We start from the raw sequence: 25,287 nt of genomic DNA, 5'->3' as shown, positions 1-25,287 counted from the left end.
TGAACTGTAGAGGGATAGTATATGTCTGTTTGCTGGTTGGTATATAGTCGCTTACATATATACATAGAGAGAGAGAGAGTTATATATACATACAGATAGAAAAAAAAATAGTCTAGTTAAAAGAGTATATATAAGAACTACCGTTTCTGGTTCTTCGGTACAGGTCGGATCCATGCTGTTAGTACATGTACTGCAATGGACACCGCACCGAGAATCCAGATGCCCCGGGCATAGTTGGTGTGGTTGTATCGGAAGACAACGGCAAAGATTATGCCTCCCAAGTTTCCAAAACCACCTACCATTCCAGAGACAATCCCTAAAAAAAAGCAAAAAAAAAGATCAGTATTGGGGAGAGCTCGGGTAAAGGGTTGTAAAAGCTCACCGTTGGCGAAAGGATGGACGTGCGGTACAAGGGCGAAGACAGCACCATTACAAGCCTCGAGGAAGAAGGCAAGACCAGCAAAAAGTCCGAACATGGTGGCTTCGGACTTGGGGTTTGATAAGCCGATCGCAAGCTCAAAGGCCCCCATGCCCACGCCGAGGAAGGAGAGGAGGAGTTTCTTGGACCATGGAGTTTTTGTGTAGTGGTAGAGAATATCGGCCAGGAAGCCACCAGCAGGGCGACAGATGATGTTGAGTAACCCGAACATGGCAGCCCATTTGCCCGACTGAGTCTGGCCCATGTAGGGGAAGTTCTCTAGATAGTACTCGCCCAAGATGGAGTTGATAGCTAGCTCCGAGCCAAAAGAGCAAGCATACGGAATGGCAATGGCGACACTCGCCAGACTGAAAATCACGCCGAGGGATTCTTTGCGTGAGGGCGCCACCACCGTGTCTGTTTGGAGGGCTTCGAGCTGCTCCATGACTTGAGTGCCCTCAGAATCGAAAGCGAGTGGTGTCTGGGCGCCGTCTTTCTTCTCCTCCACGTCCGATGTCATAATATCTGTGATCGAGGGCGGCCTCGAAGGTCGGGTGGACTGGTTGCCCGAACTGAGATCGATGATGTTGGCTTCAGACTGGTTGTCTTGCTTCGCCCAGTTATGACGCTCTGACCACTTGCCCGTGGGGGTGTCATCGCAGGTAAGCAGCATTCCTAGGGCAACGGCGACAATGAGGATGAATGGGACGATGTAGGCAACGCGCCATGCCTTGTGTGGGGTTAGACCTTGGTTATGCACGAGGGAGTCGAAAATAGCAGGCATAACGAAGCTAGCGTCGAAAACACGTCAAAACCCAGTGGAAGAGGTAAAAAAGGGCATTGCTACTTACTAGGTGATACCACCGCCAGCATTCCCCAGTCCCGCAGCTAGAGAGTTAGCTGCTCCCACGACCTTCTTGTCGAAGAACCCTGTACACCAGACCTGACAAGGGACAAAGGTGCCCCCTAGAATACCGATAAAGAAGCGGAGGGCAGTGAGGCCTTGAGGGGTAGTAACTAGGCCGGCCATGGCGGTGGGAATAGAGCCAGCAAGGAGTAACCCGATGAAGACGAGTCGAGGGCCATAGCGATCGCAAAGCGGACCGCTGATAAATCGAACCAGTAGCCTGAGAACTTAGTTTATGTCTCAAGAGCTCAGGAAGATGAAGACTTACGTAGAGAGAAGGGCAATAATGTTGGAATTTGCGACTTGGGCTTGCGTCATATGTAGGTCCTCCTTGATAGTGACCGTCAACTACGATGCTGTTAGTCCCACAAGAATTCCATCACTTTTCAGGCCAATGCTTACCAGAGGTGGAAAAGCATACCATGAAAGGAATGCAAGCATGAACCCGAACCATGAGAAGAAGAAGACCCGTCCATACTTATCAACTGGGTTTAGAAGCGGGATGGTAAGTGCTTTCCGGTTGTTAGGGTTGATCTCTGGAGGGACAATGAGAAGTTTGATGAAGCTCATCTTGGGCTGTCAGATATCCTACGCCAACAGGGATATCCGATTACAAAAAGAAGTCCAAAAATATACAAGAATTGAAAGGAGAATTGTAGCCTGTTGAAGAGTCTCGGGGAAATTAGATAGACTAGTCCCCTCTGCTCCTCTGTTGTGGATTTGGAAGTGGACATGAAATCAAGAGGCCAGCTCATATATAACCCTAAAGAAAGGTAAAAAAAAAAAAGATATCCAGAGAGATAGGAGTTGCGAATCACATCTGATAGAAAAAGAGAATATCAGGGTATCTCCCCGAGATAGAAAAGCAACGTCACGACCGCCGTTACGGTGCGAGGAGAAAGACCAGGGAGCCAGAGCATCTAGACTATTAGAAGTGGAACACGATTGGTGTCTCCTGGATATCGGTAAGGGTTTCTGAAATGAAATGCAGCCCATTCATGAGGTCAAGTCTCAGTGCCTGCAGCTTTAGCCAGCCAAGCTGGTGTTTCGTCGATCAGCGTTATTTTCCCGTGTACCCGTGGAAATAGGCGTAATAGCTTTTTCGACAGCGGAGGACATAGGAGTAATGTGGTTTAGGTTCAGCTGCCACGGGTGATAAGCAAAGCATACGGCCTATCTGGTGGGGGAGGCGCATCTCGAGTGCCAAAGAAAAAGCTCAAACTGTAAATAACGGGGGGAGGAAACTGATAAGAACGCAGCTTGTGAGACTCGAACTCCGCGGAACAGGCTTGGGAGTTGGCCTAGAGCGACTCTAACTTGACCCCTATCTATCGAGGGATCGAGCCATGAACTCTCGAGAGGATGCACCAAGCAAGGGATATGTGATTGATCGATGTGAATAAGCGTTCAGGGTCTCCTCGGAGGATTGAACTCCTCGTTTTAGTGTGAACTGCTCCACAGAGTTCCTGTTGGGAATTGTTGATGTTATTCCTGCAGAATGAGGTTTCTGGTGGAGGTGTAGAGAGTGAGCAAGTGAGGTATTCCGCGGAAATATCAAACAGACACACAACGGGAGCCTCAGGAACTTCCCCTGATACGCTGATAAGGGGTTGTGGCAGCCAATCAGCCTTACTTTAGTAGGTATTTACTACCTAGGTACCTGCCTTAAGTACCTAAGGTACCGAATGTACTAAGTACTTACAGTATTTACGACTCCCGAATGGAATTTGATATCAAGTGTAGATTCTTAGGTATAATTCTAGTCTAGTAAACAGTGTCTACTTATCATAAAACAAATCAAGTCATTGATCTCGATTCCACTACCAGTCAATCCGGTTCGTGGCACGCACCGATCCCTTCTCACCTGCCTTCTTCCCCCTCATCCCCTTGGATCGCCTGTCATACGCCTCGAATGGATCCGCAGCTTCCCCCTTCTTCACTTTCCATTTCTCCGTGCCCAAAACGGAGTCCAGCTCGTCGACCGGAGGGAGCTTCATGTAGATCCATCCATCGTCCCGGGGTTCAACTGGGAACGTCGCAATGGTCATGGCTTCGTCATTCGAGCACCGACCCGCCTGCTCGCCGTTGAGTTCAAAGTTGCGCTTGTGGTACGGGCACGACACCCAGTACTTGCCCGCGTCGTCGTCACCGACTAGCCCGTCGGACAGGGCGAAAGCCCTTTTGTGGGGGCACATCTGCTGTGTGGCGTAGTACTTGCCCTTGATCTTGAAGATGGCTAGTTGCGTGTCTCCACGCTTGATATTTGCGGATGAAATTGCGGGAGGGCCATCCGAGAAGTAGTCTGCTTTGATGACAGGTTGCCATGAAAGGCTGGTCCACTGATGGTTTTTGAAATCCTCCTTTGCTCCATCCTTGGGCCAGTAGGTTGGACGCTGTTGGTCACGTTCTCGAACAATTTCGACAGTTTCAAGAGTCTCATCGGTATTGGCAAATTGCTGGAAGTACTTGCGGCGTTTGGGGTCCTTGACCGTTTCTGTCCACTCACAGAAGTAACTGCTTACGAGGTCCTCCATCTGCTGTTCCATCTCCGCCCCGATTCCGAGTTTGTCATTGATAACCACGTCTCGAAGGTAATCAACCCCACCCGGAAGGGTTTCGAGCCACCTGGCAGTACGCTGGAGCTTGTCTGCAGTTCGGATGTAGAATATGAGGTACCGATCAAGAATGGGAATCACTTGCTCCGGAGGCACATCCTTTGCAAGTAGTTCTGAGTGTCGGGGTTTGGCACCACCGTTGCCTCCAACAAAGATATTGTAGCCCTTTTCAGTGGAAATCAAACCAAAGCTGTAAGGTGTTAACATTAACCACGGGCCTCTGGATTGGCTTGCTACTCACTCCTTGTTTTGTGCCTCCGCACATTCTCGTACACAGCCAGAAACGGCTCCTTTCATCTTATGAGGAGCTCGGATACTCTTGTAACGTTGCTCTAGTCGAATAGCCATCCCAACACTGTCTCCTACCCCAAAACGACACCAGGTGGTTCCCACGCAACTCTGAAGTCCGTTAGAATACCCTTAAGAGATAATTGAAAAAAAAAAAAAATCTTACCTTGATTGTTCGCAGTGACTTGGCATATGCATGGCCACTCTCCAGACCAGCATCGACGAGTTCGGACCAGATATCGAGTAAATCTTGTTTCTTCGCCCCAAACATATCTATACGCTGACCACCGGTAATTTTGCAGTACAGGCCGTACTTCTTTGCCACTTGGCCAATGGCGATCAATTTGTCCGCGGTAATTTCACCACCTGGCACACGAGGAACAACGGAAAATGTGCCGTTTCTCTGAATATTTGCAAGGAACCTATCGTTCGTGTCTTGCAACTCATGATATTCCTTATCCATGACGTGCTGGTTGAAAAGACTGGCAAGGATCGATGCAATGGCCGGTTTACAGACCTCACATCCAAGGGAATCCGGACATTTCCCGACTCCTTTCATTACATCGCCAAAGGTCTTCAGTTGTTTGATTGCGACGACGTTATAGAGATCGGCTCGCGAATATGGAATATGCATACACACTGTGCTTGTATTAGCCAGAATAGATGGTCAGAATTTCGGTGCACATACAGTGGTTCGAGACCTCTTGACCCATGTCCAGCATGGTCTTGTTGAAAATTGACTGCACGAGTGGTATACAGCCACCACAACCGGTACCTGCCTTAGTGCATGACTTGACATCTGCCATTGTTTTGCAGGCACCGCTCTTGACGCTTTCGACTACGTCACCCTTTGTTACATTGTGGCATGAGCAGATCTGAGTGCTGTCATCACTGTCGGGGGGAATCCAGGGTTAGTAAATGCCTAGATTTAAGGTGTGATGGTAGCTTACAGGTCATCTGCATTCTCCTCCCCGCGACTCTGGGCACCAAGGATAAACTCACTTGGTGGTACCTCTAGCGGCTTCTGTGTCTTGACCATCTGGTTCAATTTCACATAGTCTTTGGTATCACCAATCATCATACCACCAAGCAAGTATTTCCCATCCATAGTGAACAGATACTTTTTGTAAACACCCCCAAAGGGGTCTCTGTATGTGAGGGCTTTCACTAGAGGTTCTTTCTCAACAACGGCATCTGGTGCTCGCGCATCCGAGAGGGAAGGCCGTCGGCCAGGAAGGAACTTCGGCCCATCTCTATCAGCAAAGAAGTCACCAAAGCTAGCAACATCAACGCCCAAAAGTTTTAACTTTGTGCTTAGATCGGGTCGTTTAAAGCTTCTGGGCTCTTTGTCCATGTTTGTTAGGTTGAAAGAAAGGATATCCGCCATCTCGATACCAGGAGCAATGATACCAAAGGTTTGATTCTCCCAACTGGCGCATTCGCCGATAGCATAAATGTCATCAACAGAGGTTTGTAAACTGCAGGAATATATGGATTAGTAAAGATCTGCTGTATGAATGATAATTATTACCGTTTGTCGATAACAAAGCCACCCCGTTTCGCACATTGAATCCCCGCCATTGCCCCCAATTCATCTCGTGGTCGAACTCCGATCTGTCCTGGTCAGCAAGTTACTTTTTCAAAGGTATGATTAGGCGTACAGCAAAACAGATACAGGAACAGGCGAGTTCTTCACCATCCTCAAAGAGAAGACCCGTGACATTGTTGTCGTCGTCAGTGTGAATTTTTGCTACCCGTTTCTCATGTAGCACTTGTAGGCCAAGATCTCTGATCTTTTTAGTGACAAGAGTGCCTGCATCACCGTCAAGTTGCCGAGCCAACACCCATTTGTTACGGTCGATTAGCTTGACGCTTCCAAAGTCGCCCAAATCCGTCATCGCCTTGGCAGCTTCCAAGCCCAACAGTCCTCCTCCAACTGTGACTCCTGTTACGCCTTTATGAGCAGAAGCGAATTCCATGAGCCGTTCCAGATCCGAGATTGTACGGTAGACGAAGATCCCCTTGGCATCGTAGCCTGGGGTGTTTGTTGGGAGAACTGCATCTGAACCTGTAGCGAGGACAAGCGTATCGTACGAGATAATGTCACCGGCGGAGGTTTTGACTGTTTTGTGTTGGGGAAAGATATCGGTGACTCTAGTATTGAGGTGATAATCAAGGGATCGGTCTTTGAATGAGCCGTACTGAATAGCATCGATATTAGCTTGAGGTTCATCTTTTTGCGAGGATGAGATAATACTTGCCCACTCCTTTGGATTGAGGTACAAGTCTTCGATCTTGCGGTGTTCGAAGAAGGAGGAAAGGCCCACACGGTTGTAAGCAACGTGAGGCTCTTCTCCGATCACCACAATGTCGTACTTGCGCTTCTCTGAATCTAACTTGATGAGTTTCTCACTGACTAGACGTTAGTGCGTGGGATTTGGGGGGTTGGAATTGATGATTTCTTCAGCCTACATGAATGCAACTGCGACCATACCCAGTCCCACAACTACAAGTCTTTGTCGTCTATTCACATCATGTTGTGGAGTATCTATCTGTGTGAAGGAATCGAGTTCTTGTAGACGAGAAGCACCAGGACGAATGCTGCCAGTGACAGTGTCACCGCTTCTGGAGCTGTCCAACAAGGGCATTTTGCTGGGCAGATGGGGAGATTCGGAGATGTTTCAGGGAGGACATTGTACAAGATCTCCATATATCTACCTGAACAAGGACTGCATTCTGGAAGCTCATTTCTCCGAGGCTCTGAATGGCTAACTCGGTATTTTGGAATTCAATACTCCTGCTAGCAAAGAAATCTGCAGACTCATCATGGATGACTGATAAAGAATTGTTATTAGGTATCTCTATTTCTGGTGTTGAAAACTGAGGATTTCCGCGGAGTACAAGATAAGATGCTGAGTATAGGAACACGCACCAACAGTATTTCCACGACTCCACTCCTGTAGTTGGTATTACTTATACCAACTATTAATTGAAGTTATCATTGCTTGTTTACTCGGATATTTTGAAAATGAAGAATCTCCGCGGCCATCATGTGCAAAGATAACCAATTTTGTCATTTTGATTGGTTGCTTACTAGCAGGTCCTACTTTGTATACCTCAGTCCATACTGGTTGGACTTCTCTAACCCTCTCTTCAATCCTCCGTCTTCACACAATGTCAACAACCATCATTCAGGTTCGGAAGGGAAGAACACTCTCCAAATCTCACTCTCTCAAATCCCCTCTGATCAAGCTCGAAGAACAAGAAGAGACTCCAATACTCGATCTCGCAGATATCCCTCTGCCCCCTCCCTCGAAAGAACCGACCGAAGTTCTCAAGCTCGATCAAGCAACACCTGATAACCACGTTCCCCGCGATCCTCGACTGATCAGACTAACTGGCGTTCATCCGTTCAACGTCGAGGCTCCTCTAACAGCTCTTTATCAAGAAGGTTCCTCGCCCTGTTTCCCTCCGATCTGCTTTGGGGACCAACTGAGGCTCACGCTCCATAGGCTTTCTCACCTCACCCGAGCTCTTCTATGTCAGGAATCATGGACCTGTACCCCATGTCAGAGACGAAGATATTCCTACATGGGAGATTAGTATTGAAGGGTCTGATTACCTCGACCACATACACTCAGTGCAGACTAACCCGGATATTAGACTAGTTGAGAAACCCCTCGTGCTCAGCTTCAAGCAAATCCTACAGAACTATGATCAAATAACCGCACCCATTACATTGGTTTGTGCAGGCAATCGACGCAAAGAACAAAACACCCTACGGAAATCAAAGGGGTTCTCATGGGGTCCAGCTGGATTGTCAACTGCTCTCTGGACAGGTCCCATGATGGCAGATGTAATAAGGAGTGCTAAACCCCTAAGAAACGCTAAGTATGTCTGTATGGAGGGAGCGGATAAGTTGGTATGTGAGACCTGTTAGGGGGGGGAGTGGATGATTGCAATGACTGGCTGGCTGACTTCTAAAGCCCAATGGTTACTACGGGACGTCTGTCAAACTGAACTGGGTAATGGATCCCAACAGGGGAATTATGCTGGCTCATAAGATGAACGGGGAATCCTTACGACCAGACCATGGCCGTCCTCTAAGGGCCGTTGTCCCTGGTCAGATCGGAGGTCGGAGTGTGAAGTGGTTAAAAAAGCTCATTGTTACCGATGCACCCAGCGATAACTGGTACCATATTTACGATAACCGAGTTCTACCGTAATGTTTGCTTAACCTCACTGGCTGGTGTTTTTGTGACTAACGGCTGGCGGGCAGAACAATGGTCACGCCCGATATGTCTTCACAGGAACCTGGCTGGTGGCGGGACGAACGATATGCCATCTATGATTTGAACGTCAACTCCGCCGCTGCCTACCCCCAACATAAAGAAGTGCTTGAGCTTGCCTCTGCCGGACCCGTTTACCATGCCAAAGGATACGCCTATGCCGGAGGTGGTCGGAGAATCACCCGAGTTGAGATCTCCCTAGACAAAGGCAAATGTACACAACCATACCATACACTTTCTCGTTCACTACACATTAAGCTAATGATCTCTCGTCCAGCATGGCGCTTAGCACACATCGACTACGCCGAGGACAAGTACCGAGATTTTGAAGGTTCCTTATACGGCGGCCGAGTCGACCTGTCCTGGCGTGAAACTTGCTTCTGCTGGTGCTTCTGGTCCCTTGAGATCCCCCTCCCCGAACTTGAAAACAGTGACGCTCTTCTTGTCCGAGCAATGGATGAAGCACTGAGTGTCCAGCCAAGAGATATGTACTGGTCCGTCTTGGGAATGATGAACAACCCCTGGTTCCGGGTCACAATCACCAAAGAAAACGGGACGCTCCTTTTCGAACACCCGACTGATCCTACAGGTCCCGGAGGATGGATGGAACGGGTCAAGAAGGCCGGAGGGGATCTGGCGAACGGTAACTGGGGCGAGAGACACGCGGGCGAGGAGCCTGTAGAGCCTGAGCCGGTGCAAGAAATCAACATGAAGAAAGAGGGCGTGAACCGGACGATTGACCTCCAGGAATTCAAGACCAACTCTACAAACGAGACGCCCTGGTTCATAATCAACGGCGAGGTCTATGACGGCACGGGCTTCCTCGAGGGCCATCCTGGCGGAGCCCAGAGTATTATTTCATCAACAGGGACAGACGTATCTGAAGAATTTCTCGCCATTCGTAAGCCCCCCCCCTTCTTTCCTCCTTCATCTACCACCTAGATACAAAAGCAAGCAGCCCTAACCGTAAGCCCCGGGAGGTGGGGGGTGGGAAATCAGACAGCGAAACGGCCAAAAAAATGATGCCAGACTATCACATTGGCACCATGGACAAAGCATCCCTGTTAGCCCTCCAAGCCGGGTCGGATACCAGCAACAGCAACAGCAACAGCAACAGCAACAGCAACAGCAACAGCAACAGCAACAGCAACAACGAACCCCGAGCTACCTTCCTCGCCCCTCGTTCCTGGACAAAAGCGACGCTGAGCAAGAAAACCACCGTATCATGGGACACGCGCATCTTCAGCATCTCCCTAGAACACGCCGAGCAAAAGCTGGGCCTCCCCACGGGCCAACACGTAATGCTAAAGATCCGCGACCCCAGCACCAACGACGCCATCATCCGCTCCTACACACCTATCTCGGCGACATCGCAACGCGGCGTCGTGGACATCCTGATAAAAATCTACTTCGACACTCCCTCGGCGCCGGGAGGCAGAATGACCACCGCGCTGGACAAACTGCCGCTGGGCGCGCTGATCGAATGCAAAGGGCCCACGGGCCGATTCGAGTATCTCGGCAAGGGCCGAGTGCTAGTGAGCGGGAAGGAGCGCGTGGTGCGGACGCTCGTGATGATCTGCGGCGGGACGGGAATCACGCCTGTATTCCAGGTTCTGCGGGCCGTGATGCAAGACCCAGAAGACGAGACTAGGTGTGTTTTACTCAATGGGAATCGCCAGGAGCGGGATATATTGTGCCGGGATGAGCTGGATGCTTTCGACGCGGTGTTGGCGACGACGGGGGCGCACAAGAAATGTCGGACGGTGCATACGCTCAGCAAGGCTTCGGAGCATTGGACTGGGCGGCGAGGACGCGTAGATGAAGCTCTGATTAGAGAGTATGCAGTTCCTGACGACGAGTCGATGGTGTTGGTTTGTGGTCCGGAGGCGATGGAGAAGTCGTCCAAGAAGATCCTGTTGTCGATTGGGTGGACGGAATCAAACCTTCATTATTTCTAAGGCTCATGGGGATGGAAATATAGCAGCAGCACTGGACTGGACTGGTATACAGTGCATTCCTTTGTTAGGGCATGAGATTTTCTTTCGACCTGGTCTGTATATATACAAACAATCCCGACGCTAAACTCTGTGAAACTGGGGGAAGATGTGTATAGATCGCGCTTTCTTGATCCAGGTATTTATGAAGTCTTTGGATTTGTACTGTACATTGCTGCATAGAGCAGTTGGCGGTCCAAACAGCCATCTCTATGTTAAATTTAACTAGATTATGGACAATGAAGATAGAGTTAGGCGTCAGCAGTTAATAATATCTCTTCATATCCAAGCGCACCAAAAGGTGATCAAATATGCTCGTGGGCGCCTCTCTCGTCGCAAATGCCATCCCCGATCTGCCTCGCGACTTGGCCGACGACACCCTCGCACCATCGAGACTGCGCAGGTATCCCACAAAGGCGGAAGTCTGTTTCCGGAAAATAGCATATAAGCGATTGATAGCAGTCTCACTCTCGTGACGCACGCCGATCCTCCCGTCCATTCTCGACAGCGGCGCAAATTTGAGAATCGTGTCAAAGATGCCGTCGAGTAATTTCGCGACTTCTGCATGCCGTTTCCCGAGGAAGACGGAGAAGAGCATATGATCTAACGTGTCTTCGTGGTAGGCTCGGAGCCTGGGGATGGAATGGGCCGCTTCGATTGTCCCATCGACATCGCCACGGTCAAGGCTGGATTCGATTTTGGAGAGCGTTTCCTGGAATCGTTGCCATGTGGAGCCGATGCCAATGTGGAAACAGTAGTCGCTGATGGCGAGGATGAAGTGCTGGCAGTCGACTCGGAATTTTTGTAAAATGTTTCGAGTATCCCCTGACAGTGAGTTTCTGTTTGTTGAGTCACGGACGAGACCTTGGACGACTGACACCATACGCAGGAGACGAAGCAATTGCTTGAAAAGGCGGTCGTATTTATTGAGAGCCCGTCGAGTAATGATGGATTCAATGACATTGGATGGCTTATACTGTAGTCGAAGGAAATCCAGTGCTTCGATCGCGTTTGGGTTCTTGCACTTGACTATTTCCTCTTCCGTCAATTCACGAATGGAGAAACTCAGACCACCCGGTAGTTCCTTTTCCTTGTCAAATTCAGGATTTCCGGTTCCATCCGCATACTCGGCACCATAGCATTCGTTGAGGATTCCTATCAGCACCAGGCGCAGCTCTGAGCTTGCCGGAGGCCAACTGTCTCGACTCCCCAAACGTAATCCGGTGTGAACTCCACTACGTACAACGCCGGATTTACGCTCGCCGCTTTCCATCTCAGGATTGAAGAGTGAGTGAGAGAGTCGAGAGGTAAAATATCCGTCCCCCAGGAGTTGGAATCGCCATTGGAGAGTCAGATGGTCTCTCAATTTATGTTCTTTAAACAAAAGGTGGAGACACGAGAAGTCGATCAGTAAAGCCTGGGACGATAAGAGAGGTGCAAGAGAAAGATAAAGGGAAGATGTTAACTCTGGGGAAAATTCCATTTTAGATTCCTCCGCTTGCTCAGTAGCCGGATTTTCCGATCTTCCCAGTATACTACCAAGTGTGTCGCGCTCAAAGGAGGAGTTGTTCGCAAGTAACCCGGTTACATTACGCTCATCGTCAATGTCAAACAAGGCGAAGGAGTCCGGGAACTTCTCACGATCAACCTTATCGGAAACTTTGGAATCCTTCTTCTCTTCCAGGAGCTCTTTCCGGTTATATTTGAGAATTTCTGCGCGGAGCCGCGTCTCATACTCGCGAGCCTTCGCTTGTATCCTCTCCAAGTCGGCCCAGGTGCTTGCACAGCGTAGGCTAGGCAGATTCAAGCTGGGTATCCTGTCACCAGCAAGGGGGTGGTGCGGATGGGAGCGTGTGAGGAGTCGCAAACTTCTGCCACTCTCGAAAATCAGCTGCGCCTGGTCTGGTGGGACGAAAGAAGGCATCTGATCGGGAAGGTAGGAGGAATATTCAAGCCTTTCTTGAGACAAAAGCTTGCCCTTGTCTTCGTGCTTCTCAGAGAAAACAAAGCTTCTCCCGCTTGTTACTAACTCGACCGATGTGGATGTTTCTGGCCGAAAGCCGACCCAGAATTCGACGTGCGTGAGCCACGGGCCGACAACCCTGAAGACTATTTCCCGAAATAGAGCTTCCATATGACCATATATTTGGGAATAATGAGCTGCCAGTTTGAGAATAGACGAAATTATATGAGCTTCCGATCTGGCCTTTTCGACAGCCTCGACCATGTTTGCTAGCACTAAGACCAACTCACCACAGCGTTGAAACAAAGCCTTGATCTGGAGAAGAGATGTTAAATGCTTGGAGACCTTGACCAACTGCCTTTCAAGCGTGAAGATAACCACAGACGCAGCAGTGGAGAAGGCTGGGAGAGAAGAAGCTTCAACTGACTTGGTCGGGGCTTTCTCAACAAAGGCTCGCACTTTTTGCATATTGTTTCCACATAGCGAAATCTCATTAATCAACCCATCGAGCGTTACCAAGCTGATTCCCGAGATACGGGTATGCTTAAGGATATTCTCGAACTTCTGGCGTCGCTCATTGTAGCGGAAAAGCATAGAGCTCCAACCCAGCCCAAGTCGAAACAAGGATTGGAAAAATACGTCGTTCCGTACGATAGATCTTGCGTTCCCCGGGCCGTTCATTTGGTCTTTTTCCCGGAGGGCGAGGGCCGCATCGAAGCCCTTTGCCCCCGATTCACTAAAGTACGCCGATGAAGGCTCGCGAAACGAGCGGTCTTGGTAATTCTCCCATGACTTGGCTGATTTTTGAGGGTCGGTTTCTAAACTCCAATTTTCGAATGCCCATATGTCTTCGAGCTCGTCATCGGTATCTCGCGTGTCGCTGTTAGCTTCGGGTTGGCATTCACTTGCTGCGTCCGTTGTTGATTCCGGAGGGAGGCTCGGCTCTAAGAAACCAGCTCCGAAAATATCTAGGTCATGTAATTTCGATCCATTTTGATCAAACAAATCCAGGGGATTCTTAAAGAGCCCACTTGAAATTTCTAGATGAAAAAAATAAAAATAAAAAATAGTCAGCTCACGAACAACGTTAGCATTAGCATTTACCACGTACCAGGTAGGTCCTCGTTCCAAGGGAAAGCCTCTAACGGTAGTAATGACTGGAGAGTAAACTGGGAGATGCGCCATAGCGCATCGCTCGAGAATGGATCGATGATTTGGTCCTCATGATCCATTGTTAGCGACTCATGTCGAGCGCGGGTTGCCAGCACAATAAACAGGAACAAGTCATGGACAATTCCTGAATCCTTATCGCTTTCCCAATTGCGTTAAGATTCACGACGACGCGTGGGGAGAGCGCGAGGTCATGATGCGCTAACCACAACAGGGCTAGCGTGATACTCCCCGGGCTTCCGCCTGGCTCACCGCTTCTGATTCGGGAACCTGAAGGGAATTCGCTGTCTGCAGTGCCCGGAATTACGTCGTCCTATCTCTGTCTCCGGTTCTAGAAGCTCAAAAGTTCAACAAGGGAATCCAATCCTCAATGCCGCCAAGAAAGAAACCCAAGCTTACTGCGCAGGCGGAGAATGCGCAGTCTCCCGTGCACACTCCGATGGGTGACAATGCCCCCCAGCGCACCCCGAGCTATGACCCAGTAGCGGACCCTTGGACAGACGAGCAGGAGACGGCCTTGCTGAAAGGAATCATTAAATGGAAGCCTGTGGGTGCGTACGCGTCTATTGCGGGGTTTAAATCCCCGGCATAGGGTGGAGTATGCTAACAGGTTCCTTGCCATCTAGGTATGCATAAACACTTTCGAATGGTCGCAATCTCCGAGTTCATGAAGAGCCAAGGCTATGCGCCTTCCCACGCAGAGCATACGCGGATACCTGGGATCTGGAAAAAGCTAGGGACCTTGTACAATTTACCAGCGCTGGACGAAAGGGTACGTCCGCTATGTGATGTCCTGCTGTTATCTTCCTTGCGCCGCCACTGATCCTGGGTCCCTTTGTAGGAAGACTCGCTCATCACAGACGCCTCCGATGACGTCGAAGCCCCGAAAGACATCTACTGTCCCTTCGAACTTCCCGAAGATGAGTACGGTGAGATGATGTTTGAAAGGAGACTAGCAATGGAGGGATCGCCGTCTCCCTCACCAAGTGGACTAGCAGAGTCAAGGAGGGGGAGCACAGTGGCCGACACAGATGGTTTGTATTCCCTCAATGGCTCGGTTTCACATTTTTTGGTTATGGCTGACATACTGACTCTGGATACTAACACACAGAACCCCGCTCCTCACCGGCGCCATCACGAGGAAGAAAACCGGGTCGTGGCGGTCGTGCAGCTACTCGGGGCACGCGGTCTTCACGCCTTCAGCTCGAGGTTGAGCCTCGTCGCAAAGGTTCGGCAACGGGCGATGAGGATGGCGAGTCAGAAGAGGAAGATGGCGATGAAGAGGGCAGTGACGGTGCGAAAGAAGAGAGCGAAGAAGAAGAAGAAGAAGAAGAAGACGACGACGACGACGACGACGACGACGAAGAAGAGACTGGTGGCTCCCCAACAGGCCGCAGTACACGGGCTAAGACATCCCGATCAAAACGAGGGGATAGGAGGGGAGCCGGGGCCATAAGGAGGACTGGTCGACGACGTCAAAACTGACCTACTCACCGCGACCTTGTACTAGTATGTTTTGAATGCGGGTTTACAACTTTGATACCTTGGAATATAAGGCGCAGGCGTTTTCGCGGGGATTATCTTGTGCAATACCTCGAAGTACAAATTTTATGACCTCGTCTCTAACATAGAGATATGACTTTAATTTATTTACTCCCCTAAATTTCGGGACCTACAACGTTGGCAAAGGGTTTTTACCCGCCAAGGGCAAAGAACAAGTAACTCAAAACAAATCGAATCTAAGTATATTTCGGTACGTATAGTAGATCACTACATTTAGTCTAAATTCATTCACAGGCTAAAAAGAGACAAGAGAGGGATAATAGTACAGACATGGACCGCATCCCTTACAGGCGCTGGATAATAGCGCCGGCATATTCGTGAGTCTTGGCCTTGCCACCAAGGTCACCGGTGAGGGACTGTAAAGCATACGTTAGCTGCCGAAGAAAAGAAAAAGAAAAAGAAAATAAGAAGCTTACCTTGCCCTCGGCCAGGGTATCGAAAATGGCCTTCTGGATACGAGAAGCGTGCTCAGTGAGACCCATATGCTGCAGCATCATGATACTGCTGAGAAGCAGGGCAGTGGGGTTGGCAAGACCCTTGCCGGCAATGTCGGGAGCGGAACCGTGGACAGCCTCGAAGATGGAGCACTCGTCACCAATGTTACCAGAGGGGGTCAAACCAAGACCACCGATCAGGCCAGCGCACATATCGGACAGAATGTCGCCGTACAGGTTAGGCATGACAAGGACCTTGTCATTGTAAGGAGTGGGGTCGGTAACGATCTTCAGGCAGGAGTTGTCCAGCAGCTCAGCATCGAACTCAATATCGGGGAAGTCCTTGGCGATTTCGCGGGCGGTGTTGAGGAACAGACCGTCGGACATCTTCATGATAGTGGCCTTGTGCACAACGCGGACCTTCTTCTTGTTGATGGAGCGAGCATACTGGAAGGCGAAGCGCAGCACTCTCTCGGAGGCCTCCTTGGTGATAAGCTTAATGCTCTGCACGACACCATCGACGACGACGTGCTCAATGCCAGAGTATTCACCCTCAGTGTTCTCACGGATCAGCACAGTGTCAACGTTGTCGTAGGGAGTCTTGTAACCAGCAACAGAGCGGCAGGGACGCAGGTTGGCGAAGAGGTTGAAGGTACGGCGAAGAGTAAGGTTCAGAGAAACGTGACCCTTTCCAACGGGGGTCTAAAAGGTCGCTTTAGTAATGCGCTTCACAACAGATGCAAGAATTCACACGACATACAGCAAGGGGGCCCTTGAGAGCGACATAGTTTTTGCGCACGCTGGCGATGGCGTCGTCGGGAATGGCGGTCTTTCCGTCCTTCAGGATGGGAGTGACATCAACGGGCTCCCACTTGATAGGCGCCTGTAGGTGAATTAGCACAACCCGTAAAAAATCACGAAAAAGTGGGAAGCATTACATTAGCAGCAGCGAAGATATCCTTAACGGATTGGGCGATCTCAGGACCAATACCATCACCCTCGATCAAAGTCACAGTGTATTTGCCCTGTCAACACGAACAAGTTAGAATCGCTTTGAATTGTAAAAAAAAAAAAAAAAAAAAGATGGAAAATCCTTGTAATTCTTCTAATTATTCCCTTGATCCATTTGGTTGAAAAGAAACGATGTTCATTTTTTTTTTTTTTTGGCTCTTTGCGAGCGACGGATACCACCGCACCGGACCAAAGGAACAAGAAGAAAAGAAGAAAAGAGAAAGCAATAAATTAAATATTCAGCGCAACATACATCAGGACCCTTCTGACCCTTGAATTTGGCGACTCGATCATCATCAGCAGTCGAAGCGTAGCCACGGCGGAGCTAGATCGCAAGTTAGCTCATACAGAGACTTCACCATACCGCGAAATGGACTTTTATTACCTGGAATCGAGGCGACGCAAGACTGGGGGCCACACGGGTTGACCGCAAGTATTGGCGGGCAGGAGCAGCGAAATTCCTGGTAGCAATCATTGTGACGGGGTCCCTGGAAGAGCTGAAAAGGGAAAAGAGAATGGGATGTAAAGAGAGGAGTGAGTAGAGAGGAGAGGAAGAAGAGAGAGAGAGAGAGAGAGGGTTGAAGGTTTCAATCGGTACCGCAGCAGCCGATCCGACCGGGATAGAAAAGAGAGTGGAGTGTCCACTTTAAAAGAGCCACTGTGGACAGACAGTATCTGGGTTTTGATCAGATAAGTTATCTTGACTACTTGCGTGGTTTTCACGCTACTATTCTTCAGTTTTATTCTGACTACCGAGTGTGTGTTCTTTTCTGCTCTCTTGTGGTTTTCTTTATCGTTGAATTTCCCCTTTCTTGTGTGTCCTGTATGCGACTTCGCCGTTGCTTCCTATCCCCCCTTCCCGGCACCCTTGGTGGAGCTCACTCCTAGCCGTTGCTCTCCGCAGAATGACTGACGCCGATGTCGCGCATTTCTATAACTTGCCATCGGCATATCCAGAAGAATGGCCCGCGGAGCTTGATGAAAGTGATTTGGAGGAGGAGGGCGAGCAGCAGGAGGAGGAAAAGACCCTGCAGCGCCGGGGTTCGAAATCCGGCTACCTGGTGCTGGAGCGGAGCAACAGCTCGCGGAGGGGTCTTAGCCTGGGATCTCTGAAAGGAAGTAGTGGAAGGGATAACCTCAAAGTTGATGAACCCGATCCTCTAGGGACGAGTGGCAGTGTTCTCGATACTCTTCGAAAACGAGGGTTACCTGTCGACGACGACACCCGTCTGCGAAACCGATTCCTTCTGTCCTCCACTGCGTTCTCCCCCGCCCTGTTTCTATCGCAAGTCCACTCGGATGCGTCCATCCAATCCCTTCTTGATGGACTCGACTGTCTCTCGCAATCAATCGACCAAAAATCTGCCTCCCTGAAAGTGCTCGTCGAAGCGAATTTCGAGCGGTTCGTTCGCGCCAAGGCCACAATTGACAGCGTGTACACGGAAATGAGGAACCAGGGCAAGGAGCAAGAGTTAGTAAGTCAGCAAGCTCACCGTAGGTCGGGACACTTCCGGAACATATCGGGAGCGAAGCCGAGCATCTCTCAAGCTTCCGGCGGAGACGTCGGTCCGCGGAAGAATGCACTGGTGAAGGAGAGCGACTATGGCCTGAAGGGTATTCGAGTGCCTCTGGTAGAAGCTTCTGTGAAGGCGGAGGAAGTCTGGGGCCCGGCTCTAGGTGGTCGGGAACGCGAACAAGTACTCAAGTCCGTCGTGGACAGCATGGAAAAGCACCGAGAGGTCTACGAGATAGGAGGGCTTCTTTCGAAATCTATCAAACAAAGAGACTATGAGTCGGTATTTGAACAGTATCGCAAGGCGCGGGCTCTGACCCAGAATGCCAAAAATATTGCGGACATGGCGACAAGCGAGCGCCAGCCATTGACGGATGACGAAACCCACATCATCCTAGCCCTAGGAAGGATGTGGATTGACGTAGATCAACAGATCCAAACGTTCAAGCGTGATCTTTGGAGGCGCCTCAGCGAAGCGCCCACGACATCGACCAGGGTCACCGCATCGGGATCTGTCGAGGAGCACATGGAATTGATTGGGGCCCTGCTGGAGTTGGGGGTGGAGGACAACCCCATCTGGGTTTGGCTACTCAGTCGCTACGATTTCCTGAGAACAAAGATCACCTCTTTCTGTGAGCGCTGCAAGGGCGAAATTGAAATTCTCAGGCGCCGTCTTGCCAGTGGGGAGCAACCGAACCCTCAGGATGTGGCATCGTTCCTACGGCGGACGCCTTATGACGGCCAAGCGGGCCTTCCGCCGATGCTTGATACTGACCAAGTCATTGAGCTCTGGGAATGTGTCAATGCATATTTGAACAAGCTGCTATCGTCCCAAGGAGGTCTGCTCGGCGAAGTCTTGGATTTCTGGGAGGTAGCCCAGGCCTTCATTGATGGGTCCAAGCAAAAGCTTCTCCCAACCGGATTCGAGGGCGAAAGCCGAAGGCATCACAAATTCTCATCCGCTGACACAAGGGATCTGCAACAGGGTGTGGTTGAGCTGGTCAACTTGATTCGTGAAAGCGTATTGTCGTTGTTTGGTGACCCGCCCGTGGACGATGTTTCTCTCCTTACCTCCCCTATCTCGCCTCCCAGCCCTAGTAGCCCGATCAGCTTAGGGGTCACTCCCACAGAGTCTCGGTTCAAACTCGATCCGAAGAACATGCCGTTCCCCATTCCTAAACGCGGTGAATTATGGGAGGGATATGCGTTTTGGCCGCCTTTCTCTAATTCTCTGAGTGGGGTTCACTATTTGGGCCAATTCCTCGTCATAATCGGTGCAGCAGCGGGGGAAATGGCGGCTCTGGAGCCAGTCGCGAGCGGCGGTAATACTCGTGATCTTCTCAAAACCCTGGTCAGTGTTGTACGTGACCGTGCTGTGCGTATTACCTGTTCCGCTTGGGCGAAAGACGCAGAAGTCTGTAAGCTGCTAGAAGATTGGACTCGGGACCCAAGGCGCAGGGACCTGACAAGGATGCCTGGCCTTTTCGTCAATTTCCAAAACGCCATGCTGGCTGGCGTACAAAAGATTCTCTATATCTCGGAGGCAATGGCAAAACCTGGCGCAGTGGCGGTGGTCACCCAACCCCCCACCAAGCTGCTTCAAATGGTGCGGCACGAGTTCGTATCCAGTGTGGACAAAGCCCTCAGCGATCTCGTGGAGAACGCCGAAAACCCGGCAGCCCCGGAGGAAAGTGATGGGTGGACCGTGTCCGCGTCAAGCCGTAACAGGGCTGATGGACCATCGGCCCTCCTTGCGGCAGACACTGTGGATTCTCGAAACAGAGTAAGTGACGATTTTTTCTCCCTATATGCCTGGTTTAAATACTAGTACCTCAACTGAACTATATAGAATGTCCGAATCCTTCTTAAGCTTTCGAATATCAAGGCTCTCCAAGCCGACCTTGTTCCCCAGCTTGTGGCCAATTTCGAAACATCATTCTCGGTGAAGCTGACTGATGAGGCCAATGCTATCCGTCAAGTGCTTGAAAAGATTGAATCCCGTCTCTTCCAGTTATACACGAAACCAACCGTTAGCGCACTCAGCCAAATGATCTCCGAGGGGGTTTCTGCGGCCGATTGGGAACCCTCAAACAGTCGACCGGAGCAGGTTCGTCCTTATGTTTATAACACCATGCTGACGCTGGTGCTTGTCCACACGGAGATCTCCACTACTATCCCTTCGACATTATCCTCGCCGTCCAGCCGGGCGTCTTCCGCGGGGCAGTCACCACTGCTATCGATCATCTTGACGCACCTGTTGACGCAGATCTCTACGTCGCTCCTCAATGCTTTCAACCAACGGTCTACGTATTCCCTTGGCGCTCTGATCCAGGCCACCCTCGACACGGAATTTATCGCGCAGACGATGTCCCAGTACTCTTCGACCGAAGCCGCTGCCATCCAAAGCCAGATCTATGTAGAATTAGACCGTCGAACCACGCATGAAGCGCGTGCCCGCCTTCAGGCGGAACTGGGGGAAATGAGAGGCATCTTGAAGCGACTGCGAGAGCGCACGCGGGGTGAATTTGCTTGCTTTAGGAGGCCCAGAAGCGGCGCGAGCCAAAAAACAGCTGCACCGTCATCATCATCATCATCGTAGCTATGATTCTCAACATACCTAATATATATATATATATATCATCATTATCATTATGAGTCTATGAACCCAATCTATTCTTCCGTGTGCACCATTCCCAAAAGAAGTAAAGTAAGCAAACAAACAATAGTTAACCGTTCTCAGTGGGTATCACGTTATACTAGTACACTTTTTTTTTTTTTTTTTTTTTTTACACATTCGCACCATTCCCAACCAACCGCTGAACCCGATCCAGCAACACTTTACTCTCCCGGCCGAGCCTCCTCTTCCCAAACTGATCGGGCCGTTTCGCCCTCGCCATCGCCTCTCTATCCTTCTCCCGGAACTCGCGGGCCTCTCTCCTCTTCTCCACCTCTTGCTTCCGTTTCTCTGCCATCTCCATCTCCCTCGAAAACGCAGATGGTTTGGGTTTCCGGTTTCCGCGTCCTTGTCCTTCTCTATCGCGCCCTCTGGACCGCAACCGCTCCGGTCTCGGTGCTTGCTCCGCGGGGGGGTCGTTGAGCATCGCCAATCGATCCGGATGGAGTTCTAGACCTGGGGGGTTGTTCCTGTTGTTCTCGTCGTCGTCTTCTCGGGTAAGATAGGCAGGGTTGGATGGGACCGTGGCAAGTTCGGCTTTGACTTTTGCGTAGGCCTTTTTCACTTTGGCTTTTTGGATGAGGTCTGCTTTGATTTTTTGGGCTGGACGGGGAATTCGTTAGCATATCCATACATCCATATAGATAGATAGATAGATGGTGGGGTGGTACCTTTTCGGCGATAGGTTCCATCAGGTAGATTGGCAGGACCGACACTAAAGCCCTTGTTGCGCTTCTTTGCTTGGGCTTCTTCGGGGTGGGGTTGTTTTGCTGGAGATTCGCCATCGGCGTCTCGGGAGCGTTTGGGTGCCATTTTACTTTTTCAAATGGAATGAATGGTGGTTTGGGGGGGGGGGGGAGGAAAGTGAAGATTTCTTTCCAGGTGAAAAACTGACGATAAGAATTTCCATCGGAAAGTCCGGATTGGGTTAGCGTGGGTTAACCTAGGTACCTGAGGCATTAGATTAGGTACCTAGGTAGGGAAGGGTCTAAAGATCTTTTGCTTTCCTGTATATTCTCTTCTATAACTAGAGAGATGGAACCTCGGAAGGTCGGAAGAGGAAAGTCATTCATGCTGTAAGATGAGCTGTTCAGGTATTCCTGCCGTTGTACTCTGTCCCGTATGTACCAACCCAAGAAAAAGTGGAGGTGAGTGTGTGACTCTTGATGTCGAATCCGTCCTCCCGCCCAAAGAATGATTCATAAAATCTTCCTTTCTTCCTCGATTTCACCTTCTTCTCTGCTAACCATCCAGCTCTCTCATCTCTAATCCTTTATCCTCATCTTCATCTATAATCTCCCACTTCCTCGGGCTCTCTTTATCCACCCCCTCCTCATTCTTGAGCCCCTCCTCACCTTATCGCACTGCCGCCCGCTCTCTTGTCTAACTAAACCGTTTCGGTTGCGATGTTTGACCTCTTGGGTCACCATGCCTATTTTTCAAGATCCCGATCGTCAACAGTTCTATGACTTGTGGTCGGATGACCGGCCGATAACGCTTCATGAACGTCGAAATGACCCCTGCTGCTGGGTAGATTATCATGAAGTGCATAGCGGCCTGGAACCGCCCGAGCAGAGTGGCAATCTTCTTGACGACCGTCCTCCGTTAGATCTGGACCTAACACGATTGCGTGCACATGATCGGGAGGAATTAATCCATTATATCAAGAGTGCAGAACCCTCCAAACGCTCCTCCCAACGTTCGGTAAGTCGAGGCAAGAGATGGCGTGGGTGTACTAGTTGTTCCCCCCCCCCCCCCCCCCAACTCCCATTCTTCGAGGAAATGACCCTAATCTAATGTGAACAATGTCTAGTTTGGAGACAGTGCCGGTCACTACTGCGAACCCAATCCACGAGAAGAAAGTCCAGGAACGAGAGAACAGAACCCCAAAGGAAGCCCCTCGGAAGACCGCCATCACGCTGAACAGGAGCTCGCATCGCCAGCGGAAATAGAGCGTCCTCGCTCCGCCCTCCATTCTGGTGATTTTCGAGAAGGGACTCCTCAACTCCAACAACCACCTCCCCTACCACAATCGCCCATCCCTCGGTCCAATGATACCCCCCGGTTTTCTCTGCTAGGATCCTCCCCAACCACGCCATGGTTCACTGCCCCGTCTTTTCCTTTACGGACCCAGACAGCACCAGGACGGACTTTAGGTCACCAAGTCGCCGAGGCAAACAGCCCCCGATCTCCATCAATCAGTTCATTTTCCTCCAGTTATGTCTTGAAGGCTCCCACGAGTCCTTTAGTCCACCAAGCAAATAATACCGACTTGGACTTCTCCCCCAGAACAGACTCCAACAATCACCCCAACTTCTTAGACAAGGCTAATCGTCGGCGCACTTTGCCTCCGGAAACCTTCAGAAACCTGCAATCATTTTCCTCCCAAGCCCAGGCGCCAGAATCTCATTCGGTGCACTGGAACGCCCCTATTGCTTGTCAACCTCGTCACCCTCGACGATCGTTAACGTCGGCGTACACCCTCCAGCTTGCGTCGTCCTTCCAAACCTCGTTACCTCGCCCGCGAAGACCCTCGTTCGCCTCCGATTTGTCTTCCAGAGCCCATGCACCGATGGTTGGTCCATACGAGGAGTCAATCCTTCGCGGAAGGATGTCAATGAATCCCTCGAAGCCGCTAGACTTCACAGCCCAAATCGGGGTGCTGGGGAAAGGCAAATGCAAAGCCAGTCTCAAGTGTCCCCCACATGCCACCGTTCCATTTCCTGCGGTCTTCTACAGCTACCCTACCTCCGGGCCGGGACGTTCCATCTCAGATGACAGCCCTAGCCCGTATGTTGGTTTGATCGATCTTGAAAACTCCCTTCCTCGGGACACCTCGAGCCACAGTCGACGTCGCAGGCGCCATCAAAGCCCGGTGGGACCTCGTTCTGATCAACCTACAGACAACATCCATTCTAAGGCAAACGATCAAGATGCTCTGCGCAGACGGGAGAAGAGGCAGAGACGGGCAGAGTCACCCAAATGCCCTCCCGGTGGATCTTACCGCATACCGCAACAAGGCCAGCTGCAGGTTATGATCAAAAACCCGAACAAGACGGCCGTAAAATTATTCCTCGTTCCTTACGATCTAAGTGATATGGAACCTGGAAGCAAGACATTCATCCGACAAAGAAGTTACTCGGCAGGTCCAACCATCGACATGCCACTGTCTGCACGAACCAATTATGGAACCGATCGTCCAGAAGCCTCTTTAACCAACTCCGAAGACCCTCAAGACAAACCGGTTCTTCGATATTTAATTCATTTGAATATCTGCTGCCCTTCCAAGGGCCGCTATTATCTCCATTCGAGCATCCGCGTTGTATTTGCGAACCGCGTACCAGACGGAAAGGAAAAGCTCCGTAATGAAATCCAGCTCCCGGAGCCACGATACTCATCCTATAAGCCGTCTCGAGAGCAACACCCTCTCCATGTGAGCACAAAGTGCGGAGCAGACCAAGGATCCCGAAGACCAGACATCAGGCAAGACCTTATTATGACTGGCACATCCCCGAGTGAGAACCCTTCGAATGGCCTACCTTTTGGGGATTCCAATGCCATCTCCAGAAAACTGTTCGCAATCCCTAGCCCTATACAAAGAAGAATGTCTCCTGCACAGGAAAATCTTTCTCCGGCCGAACGGCCGGCCCACCACCCCTTTCAACCGATTCCGTCCATCCGGAACGATCTTTTTAGATTACATGACAGCGAGCCCACTGACGGGCGGCCTACCGAACCCGAGCTATATAATAAGCTTAGTAAAGGGGACCTTGGGTACGGTGGTTACCAGTTCGGATCCTCTGGCAGTTCTGAAGTAGGAGAAAGCCTGCTCGCCAAACGACTTCGGGGACTCGATGTCCATAATCAAGATTATACAGATAATCCCTCCTGACGTGGGCAGAGCCACCCTCTCTCTCCCAATACTTTTGACATTCATCTTCATGCCACAGCAACTGGTAAAACTGCTTACAGTTTCATAACTTTTGTAAATTTTTTTTTTTTTCATCTTTATATCATTTCATTCGCGGTGTCTACTAAATCAGAGCACAATGCTTTTGACCGGACTAACAACATCCACACAGTATTATTACCCCTCCACAAGATGCAGGTTCATCTTTCAGATTTATTTACCCTTGTTTTTTTTTGACCTTCTGACATCAAGCATCGTTTGAAGGTTAAAAGGACCAGGCGCACAGGAAATCCCCAATTCTAATATAATAATACCTATTTCGCAGGTTGGGAATATTTGAGCATTCATTCCCAGACAACTATTGCGGGTTTCGGGAGCTTTTGAAAACATCCTTGTTTGTTTTCTTTCTTCTCCTCTCTTTCCGGTATTTACCTTCAGTTATTTACCTTTTGTTGGTGTTTTGGGCTTGGATATCTCCTAGCAAGGTGGTCTTGATTTATTGGGCGATTGCTTGTTGGAATTGGAATAATAATTGGCT

The 25,287-nt window shown here is 50.3% G+C and overlaps 9 protein-coding genes across 9 annotated transcripts; 4 read left to right on the top strand and 5 right to left on the bottom strand.

The window, feature by feature from the left end:
* Nucleotides 1-137: 137 nt before the first annotated feature.
* On the bottom strand, nt 138-1,895 carry P175DRAFT_0507566 (MFS transporter; the record flags this gene model as incomplete). The annotated part of the gene is made up of 5 exons (XM_040898279.1): nt 138-316; nt 383-1,209; nt 1,270-1,545; nt 1,594-1,673; nt 1,728-1,895. The coding sequence occupies 5 exons, from the start codon at nt 1,893-1,895 to the stop codon at nt 138-140; spliced, it is 1,530 nt and encodes a 509-aa protein (XP_040754164.1).
* Nucleotides 1,896-3,064: 1,169 nt separating this feature from the next.
* On the bottom strand, nt 3,065-7,072 carry niiA (nitrite reductase niiA). The gene is made up of 9 exons (XM_040896707.1): nt 6,701-7,072; nt 6,490-6,640; nt 5,890-6,429; nt 5,760-5,842; nt 5,179-5,706; nt 4,917-5,119; nt 4,395-4,867; nt 4,182-4,339; nt 3,065-4,130 (listed from the first exon to the last, which is right to left on the bottom strand). The coding sequence occupies exons 1-9, from the start codon at nt 6,874-6,876 to the stop codon at nt 3,146-3,148; spliced, it is 3,297 nt and encodes a 1,098-aa protein (XP_040754163.1). The 5' UTR covers nt 6,877-7,072; the 3' UTR covers nt 3,065-3,145.
* Nucleotides 7,073-7,249: 177 nt separating this feature from the next.
* niaD (nitrate reductase NiaD) lies at nt 7,250-10,806 on the top strand. The gene is made up of 7 exons (XM_040896706.1): nt 7,250-7,679; nt 7,741-7,840; nt 7,892-8,150; nt 8,215-8,450; nt 8,508-8,731; nt 8,795-9,418; nt 9,517-10,806. Exons 1-7 carry the CDS (start codon nt 7,403-7,405, stop codon nt 10,473-10,475), a joined length of 2,679 nt encoding a protein of 892 aa, XP_040754162.1. The 5' UTR covers nt 7,250-7,402; the 3' UTR covers nt 10,476-10,806.
* Nucleotides 10,777-13,706, bottom strand: P175DRAFT_0474212 (tubulin gamma complex associated family protein; the record flags this gene model as incomplete). The annotated part of the gene is made up of 2 exons (XM_040895200.1): nt 10,777-13,514; nt 13,586-13,706. The coding sequence occupies 2 exons, from the start codon at nt 13,704-13,706 to the stop codon at nt 10,777-10,779; spliced, it is 2,859 nt and encodes a 952-aa protein (XP_040754161.1).
* Nucleotides 13,707-13,968: 262 nt separating this feature from the next.
* P175DRAFT_0474211 (uncharacterized protein) lies at nt 13,969-15,296 on the top strand. The gene is made up of 4 exons (XM_040895199.1): nt 13,969-14,195; nt 14,271-14,416; nt 14,486-14,678; nt 14,756-15,296. The coding sequence occupies exons 1-4, from the start codon at nt 14,015-14,017 to the stop codon at nt 15,127-15,129; spliced, it is 894 nt and encodes a 297-aa protein (XP_040754160.1). The 5' UTR covers nt 13,969-14,014; the 3' UTR covers nt 15,130-15,296.
* A 195-nt stretch (nt 15,297-15,491) lies between these two features.
* P175DRAFT_0529845 (isocitrate dehydrogenase (NAD(+)) IDH2) lies at nt 15,492-17,127 on the bottom strand (the record flags this gene model as incomplete). Its single annotated transcript, XM_040899731.1, has 6 exons — nt 15,492-15,563; nt 15,624-16,343; nt 16,402-16,524; nt 16,580-16,666; nt 16,906-16,977; nt 17,038-17,127. The coding sequence occupies 6 exons, from the start codon at nt 17,125-17,127 to the stop codon at nt 15,492-15,494; spliced, it is 1,164 nt and encodes a 387-aa protein (XP_040754159.1).
* Nucleotides 17,128-17,557: 430 nt separating this feature from the next.
* P175DRAFT_0514787 (exocyst subunit SEC5) lies at nt 17,558-20,846 on the top strand (the record flags this gene model as incomplete). Its single annotated transcript, XM_040898822.1, has 2 exons — nt 17,558-19,948; nt 20,015-20,846. 2 exons carry the CDS (start codon nt 17,558-17,560, stop codon nt 20,762-20,764), a joined length of 3,141 nt encoding a protein of 1,046 aa, XP_040754158.1. The 3' UTR covers nt 20,765-20,846.
* Nucleotides 20,847-20,969: 123 nt separating this feature from the next.
* On the bottom strand, nt 20,970-21,643 carry P175DRAFT_0408613 (uncharacterized protein; the record flags this gene model as incomplete). The annotated part of the gene is made up of 2 exons (XM_040893038.1): nt 20,970-21,442; nt 21,511-21,643. Coding segments are annotated over 2 exons (606 nt in total), but the record flags the coding sequence as incomplete, so codon positions are not given.
* Nucleotides 21,644-21,876: 233 nt separating this feature from the next.
* Nucleotides 21,877-24,817, top strand: P175DRAFT_0499309 (uncharacterized protein). The gene is made up of 3 exons (XM_040896705.1): nt 21,877-21,987; nt 22,094-22,543; nt 22,653-24,817. The coding sequence occupies exons 2-3, from the start codon at nt 22,268-22,270 to the stop codon at nt 24,729-24,731; spliced, it is 2,355 nt and encodes a 784-aa protein (XP_040754156.1). The 5' UTR covers nt 21,877-21,987; nt 22,094-22,267; the 3' UTR covers nt 24,732-24,817.
* The last annotated feature ends 470 nt before the right edge of the window (nt 24,818-25,287 follow it).

The sequence above is a fragment of the Aspergillus ochraceoroseus genome (assembly GCF_002846915.1).
Source record: "Aspergillus ochraceoroseus IBT 24754 chromosome Unknown P175scaffold_2, whole genome shotgun sequence".
Classification (NCBI taxonomy): Eukaryota; Fungi; Ascomycota; class Eurotiomycetes; order Eurotiales; family Aspergillaceae; genus Aspergillus; species Aspergillus ochraceoroseus.
The sequence above is the reverse complement of the archived record's forward strand: the minus strand, read 5'-3'. Positions and strand labels throughout refer to the sequence as shown.